Genomic DNA, 16898 nt, shown 5'->3' with positions numbered 1-16898 from the left:
CACAACCAGCGGGTGGGGCTGGTTGTAATGGCCACTCGCGGAAGTGTAGAGTTTGAAAAACTTAGTCGGAGGCATGGAGTAAAAATTCCTGCTGCGGCTGGGTGTTCAGTGGAAGAATGTAGCTTGGCTGTGGGTGCTATCATTGGGTATGATAGCATTAAATCAGCCTCAAGGATGAATAGCGCTGTAGTGATATTCTTAGATTCAATTGAAAAGGTGAATAAGATAGTTGAGAGGGGTGTTGTGTTGCGGGAGAAACAGACGCCGGTATTTCCGCTTATGAATCCTGCGAAGAAAGTTATGCTTTCTAACGTGCCACCATTTGTTAGAGATGAAGTGTTAGAGCGAGAGTTATCTCGCCATGGTCAAATTGTATCTACAATAAAGAAGGTTCTTTTTGGATGCAAATCTCCGTTGTTGAAACATGTCGTGTCTCATAGGAGACAAGTGCATATGATTTTAAAAAAGGAAGGAGATGAACTGAATTTAGCGTTTAGTTTTAAGATTGATGGATTTGATTATGTCTTCTATGCATCTACTGAATCAATGAAATGTTTTGGATGTGGAAGAGAGGGGCATTTGGTGCGTAATTGTCCCGAGAATGAACGCGCTGAGCCTGGTAGTAGCTTTAGTGCGGGTGCAACTAACGTACCACAGCGAAGGGATGAAAATACTACAGGTGTAGGGGAAGAGAGAAGGTGGGCAGATGTGGTTGGAAAAGTAGGAGAGGAAGGCATTGTGGATACGGGGGCAATTGTGGTAGATCAGAACAAAGAGGGAGGGGAAACACTAGGTGAGATTGCGACTGCCGTCGCTGAGGTGGTGCTGGAAAATGAAATTGGAGGTCAAGAGGAGATTGAAATAACGGAAAAAGAAGCGGATGTTTTCAAAATACCGAGGAGTAAAAGGAAGAATTTAAGGGGTGGTGAAGGGTCTAATTCTAAGAGAAAGGTAGAGATGGATAAATCAGGTGAAGATGAACAGGTTGTAGAGATGGGGTTTTCTTCTGGGGAGGATAGCGAGAGTGAGTCATCTGACGCGTCACAACAATATAGTGAGATAGATGGGGTGGAAGGGAGGTATGGGATCGAGAAGATACGTCAATTTCTGAAGTTGACAAAAGGGAAGAAATATATGCAGGATTACAATGTAACTGATTTTTTCCCTGAACGTGAATTGTTTATTGAATCAGCAAAGTTTCTGATGTCAAAAATTACAGGGGGAGGTTTGAAAAGCCCTGAAATTGCAAGACTCAAAAAAGTGGTCACGAGAGTAATAAGTGATGCAAATTCTAAAGAAAATGAAAGAGTTCAGTTGCAGTTTTAACTCTGTAAAGAGATGTGGTGGCTGTATCTTCCTCTGTATTTTTTTCTTATCCATGAGCAGTTTTAAGATCTCTTCTTTAAACGTAAATGGGGCAAGAGATGTTAAAAAAAGAGCCATGGTGTATGAGTTAATGAGGGGAAAGGGAAGTGACATAATTTTTCTACAAGAAACGCATAGTAATTTGGAAAATGAAGTTATGTGGCAACAGGAGTGGGGGGGGACAGTGGTGTGTAGTCATAAAAACTCAAAAAGTGGGGGTGTGGTTATCTTGTTCTCAAAAGGGTTTTTGCCTTTGTCATATGAGGTTGAAGAGGTAGTTGAGGGGAGGTTATTAAAAGTTAGAGCAAGGTATGAAAACATCAATATGTGTCTGATAAATGTATATGCCCCAGTGGTGACAGTTGAGAGGGTATGTTTTTTAGAGACATTATCAAATACCATTGAGAAATGTAACAAAGAAGATTATTTGTTTATTGCTGGGGATTTTAACTGCACAGTTAGTGATTTAGATAGAAATCACCAAGAACCTCATATAGCCTCAAGGACGTTTTTAAAACGCCTTATTGTAACAAATGAACTGTGTGATATTTGGCGGAGTCAACATGGAGGAACAAGGCAGTACACCTGGGCGCATGTGAGAGAGAACATCATCTCTATGGCCAGGTTAGATAGGTTTTATGTTTTTGAGCATCAATCTCAGGTCTGTAAATCAAGTGTGATAACTCCAGTGGGATTTTCTGATCATTGTTTAATAACAGAGGTGGTGTTCATTAACGATGTAAAACCTAAAAGCGCATACTGGCATTTTAATATAACTTTATTGAGTGATGCTCACTTCAGGAATTGTTTCAGTTTTTTTTGGGAGAGGTGGAGGTCTCAAAAGGCCAGTTTTGTATCCCTTCAACAATGGTGGGATATAGGGAAAATCCAGATTCAACAATTTTGTAATCAATACACGAGGAATGTCACCAAGGATATCACCAGATCAATGAAAGCCCTAGAGATTGAAATAGTGGAACTCATGACGTTGGTTGAGACCACAGGAGATCGAGGCCATACTCAGGCCCTCAAGAGGAGAAAAGCTGCATTGGCAGATCTGCTGGGTATCAGAGCACAGGGGGCACTGGTGAGAAGTAAATTTCAGGGCATATCTGAAATGGATGCCTCATCCAAATTTTTCTTTGGTTTAGAGAAAAAGAATGGACAAAGAAAAATTATTCATTGTCTCAAATCAGCTGTTGGACAAGAGCTCACTAGCCCTATTGAAATTAGAAAGAGGGCAGTAGAGTTCTATGCTGAGCTCTACAAGTGTGAGTACAAAGAGGACAAAACAGTGACACAGCAGTTCTTTGATGGGCTCCCAAAGGTGCCTGCAGAAGCTCAGGTTGAGCTTGAGCAACCATTGTCTTTGCAGGATTTATACACTGCATTAAAAGGCATGGAAAATGGAAGGGCACCAGGCATTGATGGGCTTCCCGTTGACTTTTTTAAGTCTTTTTGGGCTATGTTGGGAGAGGATTGGTTAGAAGTAGCTAATGATAGTTTAACCGGAGGGTTACTACCAATAAGCTGCAGAAGGGCTGTCCTCACCCTACTGCCTAAAAAGGGTGACCTGAGGGAGGTGAAGAACTGGAGGCCGGTGGCTTTATTGTGTACTGATTATAAAATATTGTCAAAGGCTTTGTCCAACAGGCTGAGGGAGGTGATGGGGCAAATCATACATATGGATCAGTCCTACTGTGTTCCTGGCAGGCAGATAGGGGATAACATTTCTCTGATTCGTGATTTTTTGGACGTCTCTAGGGCTATTGGGTTGGATGCTGGTCTAATTTCAATTGATCAGGAAAAGGCATTTGACCGAGTTGAACATCAATATTTATGGCAAACGTTTGAGGCGTTTGGGTTCAGCTCTGGTTTTATTGCCATGATAAAGGTGATATATGGTGACATTGAAAGTGTATTGAAAGTTAACGGTGGTTTGAGTGCTCCTTTTAAAGTGTGTAGAGGTATTAGGCAGGGATGTTCTATGTCTGGGATGTTATATGCTATTGCTATAGAGCCACTACTAAATAGCATTAGAAGTCGCATTGCAGGGGTGTGCCTTTCAGAGGATATTCCTCCTATTCGTCTTTCAGCCTATGCTGATGATGTAGTTGTGCTAGTGAAAAATCAAGCGGAGGTGGATAGTTTGAGTCTAATGGTTGATCGTTTTAGGGGAATATCCTCTGCAAAGGTAAATTGGGAAAAGAGTTGTGCTTTACAGATTGGAGAATGGTCTGGAGGGATCATGGCTTTGCCAGGGGGGCTAGAATGGTGTAAGGGAGGTTTTAAGTATCTTGGAGTGTACCTAGGAGATGAGGGGACTATGGAAAAAAATTGGAGTGGGGTGGTTGAAATGGTGGAAGGGAGGATGAGGAGATGGCGTTGGTTACTATCTCGTATGTCATATAGGGGGCGCACTATTATAGTTAACAATGTGATTGCCTCTGCACTGTGGCATCGGTTGTCAGTTTTAGAACCACCATCTGGCCTTCTGGCTAAGATACAGGCAATTATTGTGGATTTCTTTTGGGATAAATATCACTGGGTTCCACAAAGTGTTTTGTATTTGTCAAAAGAGGAGGGGGGACAAGGTCTTGTACATCTTGCTAGTAGGGCTGCTGCTTTCCGGTTTCAGTTTATTCAAAGGTTGCTTTATGGACCGGAAAATGTGGTGTGGAGAGGGGTGACAGGTCTTATATTACAGCGGGTTGGAGGATTAGGTTTAAAGAAGGCTATATTTCTGGTTGATAGTAGCCAGATTTCTAGGGAAGGAGTACCTCCGTTTTACAGAGGCCTTCTCAGAGTGTGGAGCGTAATGAAGGTGTCCAGAAGAACTTCAGCGGAGTCAGTGCATTGGCTGTTGGAGGAACCTCTGGTGTATGGGGCAAGACTGGATTGTACAACTGCAGCTGTTCCACATTTCTCCAAGATTCTGGTGAAGGGGAAAATCATCACCTTAAGACAGTTAATGGCCATGGCTGGGCCCGCCTTAATGGATGGAAGACGGGTGGCAGAACATTTGGGGATGAGGTCGGAAAGGATTGTCGGACAAATGCTAGGGAGCTGTAGGAAGGCTCTGTCAGCGGAAGAATGGGGTATGCTTAGTAGCCACAAGGAGAAGGTGCAAGATGAAGACGTCTCATTTCCAAAACTAGGGATTACACCAAATATCCCAGAGTCAGAAAGAAAGGCGTTATTGCTGGATTTGAGAGGGTTGGAGGAGGTGGGTTTGGATGAGGTGAATGGGAAGGAATTGTATAGGGGGTGTGTCAAGGTGTTGAATAAAGATAAATTGAAAAATAGAAAAGATACTCCATGGAGGGTAAAATTGGGCATTGATGACAAGGTAAAGCCAGCATGGAGAGCACTGTACAAACCACCGTTACAAAAGGGTACTGGTGATATGCAATGGAGGGTTTTACATGGCATCATTGCAGTTCATGCTTTTGTATCTGTTATTAACTCAGATGTTAGAGATGGATGTCCTTTTTGTAATATAAGAGAAACCATTTTTCACTGTTTTATGGAGTGTGAGAGGATAAAACCTCTATTGGAAATGCTGGAATCTTTGTTTAAAGCTGTAGGGGAGTTTTTCAATAACATTGTTTTTATTTTGGGGTTTCAATATAGTAAACAACAGAAAAGAAAATGTCAAATGTTAAATTTTATTTTGGGACAAGCTAAGATGTCAATTTTTCTGAGTAGGAAACATAAGATAGAAACGGGATATGGGCAGGATGTAAGATGTGTTTTTAAAGGTTTAGTGAAAGCAAGAATAAAAGTAGATTTTGAGTTCTTTTCAGCTGTAAAAGATCTCCTATTATTTGAGGAGAAGTGGGCCTACGAAGGAGCGCTTTGTTTTGTAGAGGAGGGGAAATTATTTTTTGCTGCTGAAATAAGTTGAATGTATATGTTATGTATTTATTTTTGTTTAGGAATTACATGTTGTTTCATTTCTGAAAAGGCAGTGTGTCTTTTTATGTTAACACTTGAGTAAAAAATAAAGGTTTTATAAAAACTCAAAAAACTCTCTCTCTCTCTCTCTCTCTCTCTCTCTCTCACTCTCTCACTCTCTCTCTCTCTCACACTCTCTCTCTCTCTCTCTCGCTCTCTCTCACACACTCTCTCTCTCTCTCTCTCTCTCTCTCACACCCACTCTCTCTCACACCCACTCTCTCTCTCTCACACCCACTCTCTCTCTCTCACACCCACTCTCTCTCTCACACCCACTCTCTCTCTCACACCCACTCTCTCTCTCTCACACCCACTCTCTCTCTCTCTCACTCTCACTCTCACTCTCTCTCTCTCACACCCACTCTCTCTCTCTCTCTCACACCCACTCTCTCTCTCTCACACCCACCCACTCTCTCTCTCTCTCTCGCTCTCACACACTCTCTCTCTCTCACACCCACCCACTCTCTCTCTCACACCCACTCTCTCTCTCACACCCACTCTCTTTCTCTCACACCCACTCTCTCTCTCTCACACCCACTCTCTCTCTCTCACACCCACTCTCTCTCTCTCTCACTCTCACTCTCTCTCTCTCTCACACTCTCTCTCTCTCTCTCTCACACCCACTCTCTCTCTCTCTCTCTCTCACACCCACTCTCCCTCTCTCTCTTTCTCTTTCTCCTTGATGGATTTTTCATCTCTTCTCATTGCAGCAGATAACTGCCCCTCAATCTCTTTTATTTTCCTCTCAGTCATATTGGCTTTTTCTTTCAAGTCGTTTTGCATCGTTTCAGCATTTCCAAGAGCCTTTTCCAGTAAAATGTTTTCAACAGACTTTCAACAGAGATTTCTCTCTCTCTCTCACACCCACCCACTCGTTTAATCACTCTACTCTTCTCTCTGTGAATAACATCAAGAAATCACATTAATGCTGGATCTGAAAGTATTACCCTCAAAGTATTACTACATGTCGCCAACTGAAATACAATACGCCAGTCTCACCCAGGTAGACCTGAATGGAATGTGAAAGGAGAAGGCCAGCCCTCTAACAAATTGCATATAAACAAATAGCTGTGGGCCAATTGGTTGACCTGTAGCCAAAGTCTTTGATTGTAAGTGAGCAAGAGAGAGAGAGAGAGAGAGAGAGAGAGAGAGAGAGAGAGAGCCGGGAGGGGAGCATTCCTTGCCACGTAATTAGCTTTCATTTGGGTCCCCTGGCCTGGATTACCCTCTCTATCCCTCCTTCTCTTACCCCTTCCCTTCATCCCTCTTCCCACTCTCTCTATATATGCATGTCAAGCACTTGGTGATCAAGTGTCTGTGAGGTGAGGATCTGATACATATGCCAGTTACCCCCGGAGACAGTCTTGAGTCAAAAAGACAAAGGGAGCAAAAAAGCAGATATGATGAGAGGATGTCAGGAAGAAAGGGGGAGGTAGAGGCTGAGAAGTAGAGGGAGAGTGAGAGATGGAGTAAGCTGAGAAACAAAAAGAGAGAGAAAGAAGGTGAGAGCTAGAAGAGGTGATAGAGGGAGAAATAAATAGAGGAGGAGACAGAGAGAAGAGAAGTGTTCTCCACCCTGAAATGCTGCAGGGTTTGGCTTGGCACACCAGGCACGGTCACCATTGTTTGGAGCAAGATTGTCACAAAGAAACTAGGTTGGCACAGTACAGCGGGACAAGGTGTATTGTGAGTGAACAGCCCTTGGGATCAGCTTGGTTGACAGGAGAGTACCTTGTTTACGACTGTCCTGTATGGGAGACACCTCTCTGATTGGTTGGGCTAAAAGAGGAAGACACATTTTGGTTGATCGCATTCAGTTGTGCAACTGACTAGATACCCCCCTTCCCTTTCCTTTCCTCCATTAACACCACAGTAATGACAACAGGCAGGTAGATGCACAAGACACCATAGTGACAACAGCATTACCACAGACAGGTGCTAGTGCTACCACAGTGAGATGCTATCTTTGGTTGAATTTTGCAACAGAAAGGCTGCTGTATAGGTAAAAGAGTCCTACGAAGTGTACCGCACTCTAAATGATAACTCTGATTCATCAAATTCCACATGCTGACCGCAAGGCACTGCAGAGGGTGGTACGCACAGCTGAACACACCATTGGGTGCACACAGTCTGCCCTCCAGGACATCTACAACACCAGGTGTTGCAGGAAAGCCAAGAAGATCATCAGGGACCTGAGCCACGGCCTGTTCTCCAAGCTTCCATCAACTCAGATGCGGACAGTACTGGAGCATCATGGTGAAAACTGACTGGCCAATAGCTTCTACCCCCCTGGGACACAGCCTGACTCTATCCTTCTACTACCCCTGCCAAAGTCAACTTATTATGTTGTGAGACAGTTGGGCTCAGCAGGCTCAGACTGTGTGGGTTTAACATTAAGCTGCTGGGCCCTGGGAGAGGGAGAGGGGGAGGTGGGGGAAGAAGTACACAGAGGAGGGGAGCTGGGGAGGAGAGGTATAGGGGAGATTGGGGAGGTGATAATGCGAGAGGGAGGTGTTAAGGATGTAGCTGTGTTGTGGTGTTGGCCTTTTGGGATCCACTGTTGTTGACTTAAATATACTCAAATATGAATTTATTTTATTACCTTTATTTAACTAGGCAAGTCAGTTAAGAACAAATTATTGTTTACAATGACGGCCTAAACCGGCCAAACCAAGACAACGCTAGGCCAATTGTGCGCCACCCAAGGGACTCCCAATCACTGCCGGTTGTGATACAGCCTGGAATCGAACCAGGATCTGTAGGGACGCCTCAAGTATTGAGATGCAGTGCCTTAGACCGCTGCACCACTCGGGAGCCCCAGGCTATCAGGAAGGGAAGGAAGGAGGAGAGAAGCCTCAGCCTTCCCCTCTCTTAGGGGTTGGGGGATCTGGGGAGGTTGGTGGGGTGGAGAGTTCATCACCAGATCTTAAAGTCCATTGTTCCAGTGGAGTGTGTGAGTGACGGAGAGTGTGTGTGTCACTCTGTCTTTTTTAGACTTTAGTTTCTTTTGCTCTTCCACTGACAGTCTGTAGCCTACCGTCTATCTCCCTCGGTCTGAAATACAATTTCTCGCCATTCACTCTTCCTCTCTCTCTCTCGCTCTCTCTCTCTCTCTCATATACCCACACAGAAGCTCAAATATGCAAACAACTTTTTATACACCTGATTGGGACACCTGACACTCTCAAATCCTAAAACCCACACAGAACTCCATCGCTCCACTTTTCAGGTTTTGAACCTGTAGATAAATGTGCCGTGTCATTGGATGAGACTGTTTGAGTGGAGATAGCATGTCACTTCCCCCCTCTCGTAAAGCCGCTCTGTTCTATGGAAGAGAAGCAGGGCAGGGCTCTCTCTCTCTCTGTCTCTCTCTGTCTCTCTCTCTGTCTCTCTCTCTGTCTCTCTCTCTCTCTCTCTCTCGGGGCCAGCTCAGCTGAAGCCAGTTGCTCAGCAACAACCCAGGGAGGAGGGGGGAGTGGCCTAATCTCAACAACTGTTGCCAGAACTGAGCTCCCTCTGTGTGAATGTGAGCCAGCCGGAGAGCGAACAACCAAATGAGTGTGTGTGAGAGAGTTGCTGCATATCTGCATGTGTGTGAGAGAGTGAGGTAGTTGCAGTGTGTGTGAGTCGTGCTCTCACAGAGGAGCTAAGCCAGCCAGCACAGTTTTAGAGGCTCTGAAAGAGCACTCTCTCCTCTCCTCCTTTTCTCTCCCTCTTTTTCTGGACGACACTGATCCAAAAGACTGCCATTTGGACTATCTAAACCCCTGCCACTTTCTGTACTGACCTGGCTTCACCTGTGTGTGTAAGAAGAAAGGCAGAGGACTTAGCCCTTGGTTTGAGGGGCGAGTTGGATGACTTCTGCAGATGAGGGCTTGGCCGGTGGAGTGTTGGGCCAGGGGGACCACCATGGCTCCCCTCAAATAATGGATGGGGTAAGAGACAGAGCCTCTTTGCTACGGGACGGGGGTAGGGAGACAGAGGGGTAGAAGGATAAGAGAGAAGAATCTGGGGCGGAGGTTAGAGGTTGGGGGATCTGGGAGTGTGGAGAGTTCAGCACCAGAGCTCAAAGTCCATTGTTCCAGTGTGAGTGACGGAGAGTGTGTGTTTTGTGTGTGTGTCTGCGTATGACCCTTTCTCTCTCTCACTCTCTTTCTGTCACTCTGTCTTTTTCAGACATTAGTTTATTTTGCTCTTTCTTCCACTGACAGTCTGTAGGCTACCGTCTATCTCTCTTAACAAAATACAATTAATCACCATTCACTCTTCATCTCTCGCCTCCCTCTCTGACCAGCCAGACCCAGATTTCAATTAATCCCATTACAATCAGAGGAGGGGTGAACCGAGACAGCACCCAGCCACCGGCTGTACACACCCACACACACACACACACACACACACACACACACACACACACAGAGAGAGAGTTTTTAAGTGTACAGTATGGGCTGAGGCTTAATGTTGTACACTCCGGCTGTGTAACTTAGCCTATGGTTCAGTGAGAAAGGAGAAGTTTATCCCACACAACAATGTGTCAAAAAAGGAAGTCTTACATTCAAGTTGTCGGAATGGATGATAGGGTTTCACAATGTTTGAGTTTCCTTGATCAGTACCTGTGACTTTGTCAATATAATTACCGACATGTTGTAATTGTGGTCTCAGTTCCACAGAAAAGAGGAAAGGTGTCTGTTTATCATACGGTAGATAGCTATTTTCTCTCACAGCGACATGTGACATGGCTAGCCGTATCTGTTTGAATAAGACGGCTCATGTTCTGTAACAAAACATTATGTAATGAGATGTGTCCTCTTCTTCTGATAGCTGATAGGCCTAAGCTATATTGTTTTGGTCCAAACCAGATCTACTTGTCTAATACTGTATTTTGATCTGGGCGGGAATAACTACACTAAACAAAAATATAAACGCAACTTGTAAAGTGTTGGTCCCATGTTTCAAGAGCTGAAATAAAATATCCCAGAAATGTTCCATATGCACAAAAAGCTTATTTCTCCCAAATGTTGTGAACAAATTTGTTTACCTCCCTGTTACTGAGCATTTCTCCTTTGCCAAGATAATTCATCCACCTGACAGGTGTGTCATATCAAGAAGCTGATTAAACAGCATTATTATTACACAGGTGCACCTTGTGCTGGGGACAATAAAAGGCCACTCTAAAATGTGCAGTTTTGTCACATAACACAATACCACAGATGTCTCAAGTTGAGGGAGCGTGCAATTGGCATGCTGACTGCAGGAATGTCCACCAGAGCTGTTGCCAGAGAATTAAATGTTCTCTACCATAAGCCGCCTCCAACGTCGTTTTTAGAGAATTTGGCAGTAAGTCCAACCGTAGACCACGTGTGGGCGAGCGGTTTGCTGATGTCAACATTGTGAACAGATTGCCCCATGGTGGCAGTAGGGTTATGGTATGGGTATGCATAAGCTACAGACAATAAGCACAATTGCATTTAATCGATGGCAATTTGAATGCACAAAGATACCGTGACGAGATCCTGAGGCCCATTGTCATGCCATTAATCCGCTGCCATCGCCTCATGTTTCAGCATGATAATGCACGGCCCCCATGTCGCAAGGATCTGTAAACAATTCCTGGAAGGTAAAAATGTCCCAGTTCTTCCATGGCCTGCAAACTCACCAGACATGTCACCCATTGAGCATTTTTTGGGTGTTCTGTATCGACGTGTATGACAGCATGTTCCAGTTCCTGCCCACATCCAGCAACTTTACACAGCCATTGAAGAGGAGTGGGACAACATTCCACAGGCCACAATCAACAGCCTGATCAACTTTATACAAAGGAGATGTGTCGAACTGCATGAGACAAACGGTGGTCACACCAGATACTGACTGGTTTTCTGATCCATGCCCCTACCTTTTTTTAAGGTATATGTGACCAACAGATGCATATCTCTATTCCCAGTCATGTGAAATCCATAGATTAGTGTCAAATAAATGTATTCAAATTGACTGATTTCCTTATATGAACTATAACTCAGTAAAATCTTTTAAATTGTCGCATGTTGCGTTTATGTTTTTGATCAGTATAGATAATAGTCACGGTCATTATAGACACTGACCCAGGATGAATGGTCTATAATCCACTCAAAACAATAATTCCTCTTGAACTTTAAACAGTTCATGTGTGTATGTGTGTGTGCTTGCATGCGTTTTTGTGTCCGTAAGTGTGTCTACTGGTGGGGGTCGTTCTAACGGCTGAGAGCTGAATGTGTTACCAGGCTGATAGAAGGGAGCTGAGAGGGGATGGGTCAGTGATACCTGCTGTGTGTTAGTGCTGTCCTATTAAATACTATTACATGATGTAAGCCACACTTCCCTTAGATGTAGAGGAGAGTCTGGATAGTATGGAGAACTAGCCAATACTGACAGAAGGTAACACACTCTCTCCACAGAAAAACAATGGACTTTATTATCTAAAGTTCATGGCACCAAAGTAATATTATATTAAAGACATGGCACCTCTCTATCACTTTCCACTCTCATTCCAAGGGCATTTTTAGCACGGCTTTTCTGAACCCTGATATGGCCTGTCTCCATTATGGCGTCTATATCAGGGCTTTATTCTGGTAGTTGGGGTTGGTTTTGTTTTGATATGAAACAACTGCCTCTAACTGGTTTGTTTGAACATGACCAGGGCCCAGTTGCTCAACACTTGTTGCTCAATGTCAACAGGTTTAACACCATGAGGACAAATGGATGGTCAGCATGTTGATGACACTGTAATATGACTCCTAGGGCACTGATACCGATACTAGGGAATATTACACAGACTACATTGGCTCTCTCACCCTCTCTTTATCTGTCAAGAGTATGCGTTCCTGAAATACTCTGTCAGATAGTCAGGATGACCGACCCATACCAAGGATACCTTATATCTATCTGACACGCATGCACGCACGCACGCACGCACGCACGCACACACACACACACACACACACACACACACACACACACACACACACACCCACACACACATACAGTACACACACAAAATAAAACACACACACATACACATACCCTACTCAACATAACCCTTGAAACTCCCCAGTATAAAACTTGAAATCTCACACCCCAGCCTAATCCTAGTCCTGCCTTGAGGAAAGAAAAAACAGGGCCGTCCAGCCCGTGTGGCACAGAGACACAAACACATGTTTGTACCCCCCTGGCTCTTCAGGGAACAGGTAGCAGATTAGGTTACTAGGAATGTTCTCCAGGACAAAGGAATGGAGAATTCTTTTTACTGGGAAATCCAATACAGCCAATTGGGTTGATACAGGGATACAGAGACACTCTGGAAAACACAGGACAGGAAACACTCTGGGGTGGGTGTGGGTGTGTGAAATGGGTCCTTCCTATCGTCGAAGATAAAGCGTGTGTTTGTTTGAAACACACACCCTGAAAACGTGACAGATCAATGGCACATAATGAATGGTGGTTTGGAGAAGCTGAGTCCACAGAGAGACTCGAGGACCTACTACTGTACAGGTGTCCTAGAACAAGTATACAGGAGCGGCTGTCAGTTATGAGGTTGTGTGTATGAGGGTATGTGTCAATTTCTAAGTGTTTGTGTTTGTGTGTGTCTATAGTTTATGTGTCAGCACGTGCCTCACGCATTTCTGTTTGTGTCTGTGTGTGTCTCAGTAGCCAAAACCTGAAGTGCTTATAGAGACTTCTAGTGATTACTTTACAGAATGCTGCTGGATTATGAGTCATCAGTTCCTGTTCTTTTCTGACTCTCAGGGTTTTTTGTTTTACTCCGTCTGTGACTGTGTGGGCTGAGAGTCTCTCCATTGCTGCAAGAGGTTGAATCATAAAGATCCAAAACACACACATAGGAAACACTGGAAATAACCTCAGCTGTACTCAGAGAAGGAAACATACTGACTAAACAGTTAACACATAGGCCTACTGGTAAAGGACAGTAAAATAGACTTAAAAAGCAATATTGTTTAGTGACTGCACAGGTAGACTCCATTGTGTTGGAGAGAGCACTTGAGCACATGTCCAGCGCTCAAATGTTATTGACCTTCAGCACCACATAGGATCAGAGAGGGAGTAGTCCATTTTATTCATTAGTCTTAGGAGCAGTGTTGTCTCTCCACTTAAAAGGAACTTAGTCCTGGGAAAGAGGTAGTTGTCGATCAGAGGTGTTTTAAGGCTTTTCCAATATTGTTAATGTTACATGACATTTGCTAGTGAATTGGAGTGAGAGAGAAAGATGTGTGAAAGTGGAGACTACAACTTTCTGTTTGAGCAGGATGAATGTAGCCCAAATTCATCCCATGTGTGTGTTAACATATTCATGTTATCTCGCCATACTCTGAACAGATGGTGCTTTAAAATGGAAATGTCTCTTTTCCACTAACTTGCTGAATTTTTCCAAACTATTATCAATGTTTTTTCCAAGGTTTGTGTGCCAACATGCTGTAAATATCTTGGACATGTTTGACTACGTATTTGCACGAATATCACTGAATATCATGCTGCATTATACTGGGAACTAAAGTTGAGATGATTCAGAAGTGTTATAGAGGTGTACTTTACTGTTGTATAACACTTACATATACAGTGCAGGTGTACTATCTTAATTGATCACTGTTGTGACAGCAGGAAATGCAAGTTGTAGTGTATTCAAGTTTTAAGAAGGTGTCTAAAGTTAGTAATTTCCACTTTAACATGTCAGACTTGACTTATCCAAACAAAAAATGTGTCAACCCCTAAAAAAATGTCCATTAATTGTAACCATCGGGTTCTTGGTCACTCCCCGATTGCTCAGTTTTGCCGGACGGCCAGCTCTAGGAATTGTCTTGGTGGTTCTAAACGTCTTCCATTTAAGAATGATGGAGTCCACTGTGTTCTTGGGGACCTTCAATGCTGCAGACATTTTTGGTACCCTTCCCCAGATCTGTGCCCCGACACAAACCTGTCTCAGAGATCTACGGACAATTCCTTTGACCTCATGGCTTGGTTTTTGCTTGGACATGCACTGTCAACTGTGGGACATTACATAGACAGGTGTGTGCCTTTCCAAATCATGTCCTAACAATTGAATTTACCACAGGTGGTCTCCAATCAACTTGTCAAAACATATCAAAGATGATCTATGGAAACAGGATGCAACTGAACTCAATTTTGAGTCTCATATGAAAAAGGGTCTGAATACTTATGTAAATAAGGTATTTCTGTTTTTTATTTTTAATATATTTGGTAACATTTCTAATAACCCGTTTTCGCTTTGTCATTATGGGGTATTGGGTTTAGATTGATGAGGATTTTTATTTATGTAATCTGTTTTAGAATAAGGCTGTAACGTAACGAAATGTGTGAAAAAGTCAAGGGGTCTGAATATTTCTGAATGCACTCTACGTATAAAATTAGTAAAACAGTATGTAAACATTATAAAAGTGACTAGTGTTCCATTATTAAAGTGACTATTGTTCTATTATTAAAGTGACCAGTGATTCCGTGTCTATGTTCATAGGGCAGCAGCCTCTAAGGTGCAGGGTTGAGTAACCGGGTGGTAGCCGGCTAGTGATGGCTATTTAACAATCTGATGGCCTTCAGATAGAAGCTATTTTTCAGTCTCTTGGTCCCAGCTTTCATGCACCTGTACTGACCTCGCATTCTGGATGATAGCGGGATGAACAGGCCGTGGCTCGGGTGGTTGATGTCCTTGATGATCTTTTTGGTCTTCCTATGACATCAAGTGCTGTTGGAGTCCTTGAGGGCAGGCGGTATGTTGGGCACACCGCACCACCCTCTGGAGAGCCCTGCGGTTGCGGGCGGTGCAGTTTCCGTACCAGGCGGTACAGGATGCTCTCAATTGTGCATAATGTGCTCCAGCAACTTAGACTATCCCTAGCGACCTTTATTGTTCAAACTAGAACCCATAACAAATGTATGATGTATGTTTTGTATTTTTGCGTTTCACCATGTCCAACACCAAACATTACCCAAGAGCTAGTATGGCATCCATATTACACAGTACTCTATAGTTATTACAATTACACCATAGTCATACTGTAGTAAGGGGAGCGTCAACACGACAGGAAACTTGTCTTCAGATTCCCCTCCCTCTTAAGTTTCTGTTGGCCAGATGGAACTTAGGGAATCGTGAGTCTTAGTCATTCCCATGGTTGGTGAAGCTGGTGTCAAGCCTCATGCCTCAATTGTAAATTTCATCTTTCATCCTCCCACTCTATCTCAGTTTTTCCCCCTTCTCTCTCTCTCTTTCTCTCTCTATTTATTTCTACATCCTCCCACTCTATCTCAGTTTTTTCCCCTTCTCTTTCTCTCTCTCTCTCTCTCTCTCTTTCTCTCTCTATTCCTTTCTTTTCTTTCTCCACGTTGGTTCAACGTCATTTCATTGTGTGGGCCCAGTGGGATATCATGTGTGAAAGTAGCCGTTACATCTGCCCAAGTCTGTTTGAGCCAGATGAATCTAGTCTAGATTCATCCCATATGTGTATTAATATATTCATGTTATCTCAAAATACTCTGAACAGATGGTGCTTTAAAATGTAAATGTAATTTTCCCACTAACATCAACTTGCTGACGTGACCAAACTATATTCATCAGTGTTTTTCCAAGAAAAACTCTGGAGGTTTGTGTGACAACATGTTGGAAATAGCATAGAAGTGTTTGCATGTATTTGCATGAGTATAATTTGACTGTGGGTCCAGCTAAGAATATGTGGATGCTAATGCTCTTGCGTAACTGATGAACTGATATTAGTACATGAACTAATATCATACATTAAGTTAGTTGAGATGGATTCCGTAATGTTTTACAGATATACTTTTGAATATCACAAACACAGCTTGTACATGCACTGTAGATGCTTGTTGCTTAGTGGTAATTGTTGTTAAGGTGCTCCAGCAAGTGTGTCTGCCCAGCAACTTTATTGTTCAAACTTGAAGCCATAACAAATTAATGATGTATGTTTTTTGTTTTGCATTTCACCATGCCCGATACCACCCACAGCATTACCCAAGAGCTATGGTATGACACACCATATTACCACACAGTGTAGGTTAAACATCCCACGGTCATTAGACTGACACCCTATTTCCCCTTCCTCCCTCCCTCTAAGTTTCTGTTCATTGTCTAAGTCAATCCCATGGCTGGTGAAGCTGGTGTCAAGCCTCATGCCTCTATCTCAGTTTCTCCCCCCTTCTCTCTGACTCTCTCTCCCTCTTTCTCTCATCCCTCTCTGTCCAGCTCTGTGATCTCTCCACTCTGTTCTCCCTCAGTGGGTGTGTGACTGGAGGGGAAGAGCAGTTCCTTTCTTTCTCTCCTCTTCCTTTCTCTCTCCCTGTCTTTTCCCTCTCTCATGTCCTCTCCTCTAGTGCGCTGGATGTGAATAATAGATGGCTCTACTGATCCTCCTCTCAGAGATCCATGCTGTTCTCTCCCTCTCTCTCTCTCTCTCTCTCAGACTGCAGCACACAAACCCAATGTCTTCAGGAGCACCTTCTGGTTAATAGTAATGATTTGGCATGACTGTATCTAGCGCTTCTCTGCTGTCCAAAGCACT

At 43.6% G+C, this 16898-nt stretch overlaps 1 protein-coding gene across 4 annotated transcripts in view; it reads left to right on the top strand.

The window, feature by feature from the left end:
- Positions 1-16898, top strand: part of LOC110485835 (rab11 family-interacting protein 4A) — an 85692-nt gene that overhangs the window by 41762 nt on the left and 27032 nt on the right. Inside the window, exon 1 of one of the 4 annotated variants that reach the window (XM_090195912.1) lies at positions 8764-9257. The exons of 2 other annotated variants lie outside the window; for them this stretch is intronic. In XM_090195912.1, the coding sequence (XP_090052038.1) occupies positions 9177-9257 (81 nt within the window). In that variant the 5' untranslated portion in view covers positions 8764-9176. Of the gene's footprint in view, positions 1-8763; positions 9258-16898 lie in introns of those variants that run through there. One more of the 4 variants, XM_021557029.3, reaches the window with a different exon arrangement.

Source organism: Oncorhynchus mykiss, chromosome 13 (genome assembly GCF_057628025.1).
Source record: "Oncorhynchus mykiss isolate SJ-2025 chromosome 13, ASM5762802v1, whole genome shotgun sequence".
In the NCBI taxonomy this organism is placed as follows: Eukaryota; Metazoa; Chordata; class Actinopteri; order Salmoniformes; family Salmonidae; genus Oncorhynchus; species Oncorhynchus mykiss.
This window is presented reverse-complemented; position numbering and strand designations above follow the sequence as displayed.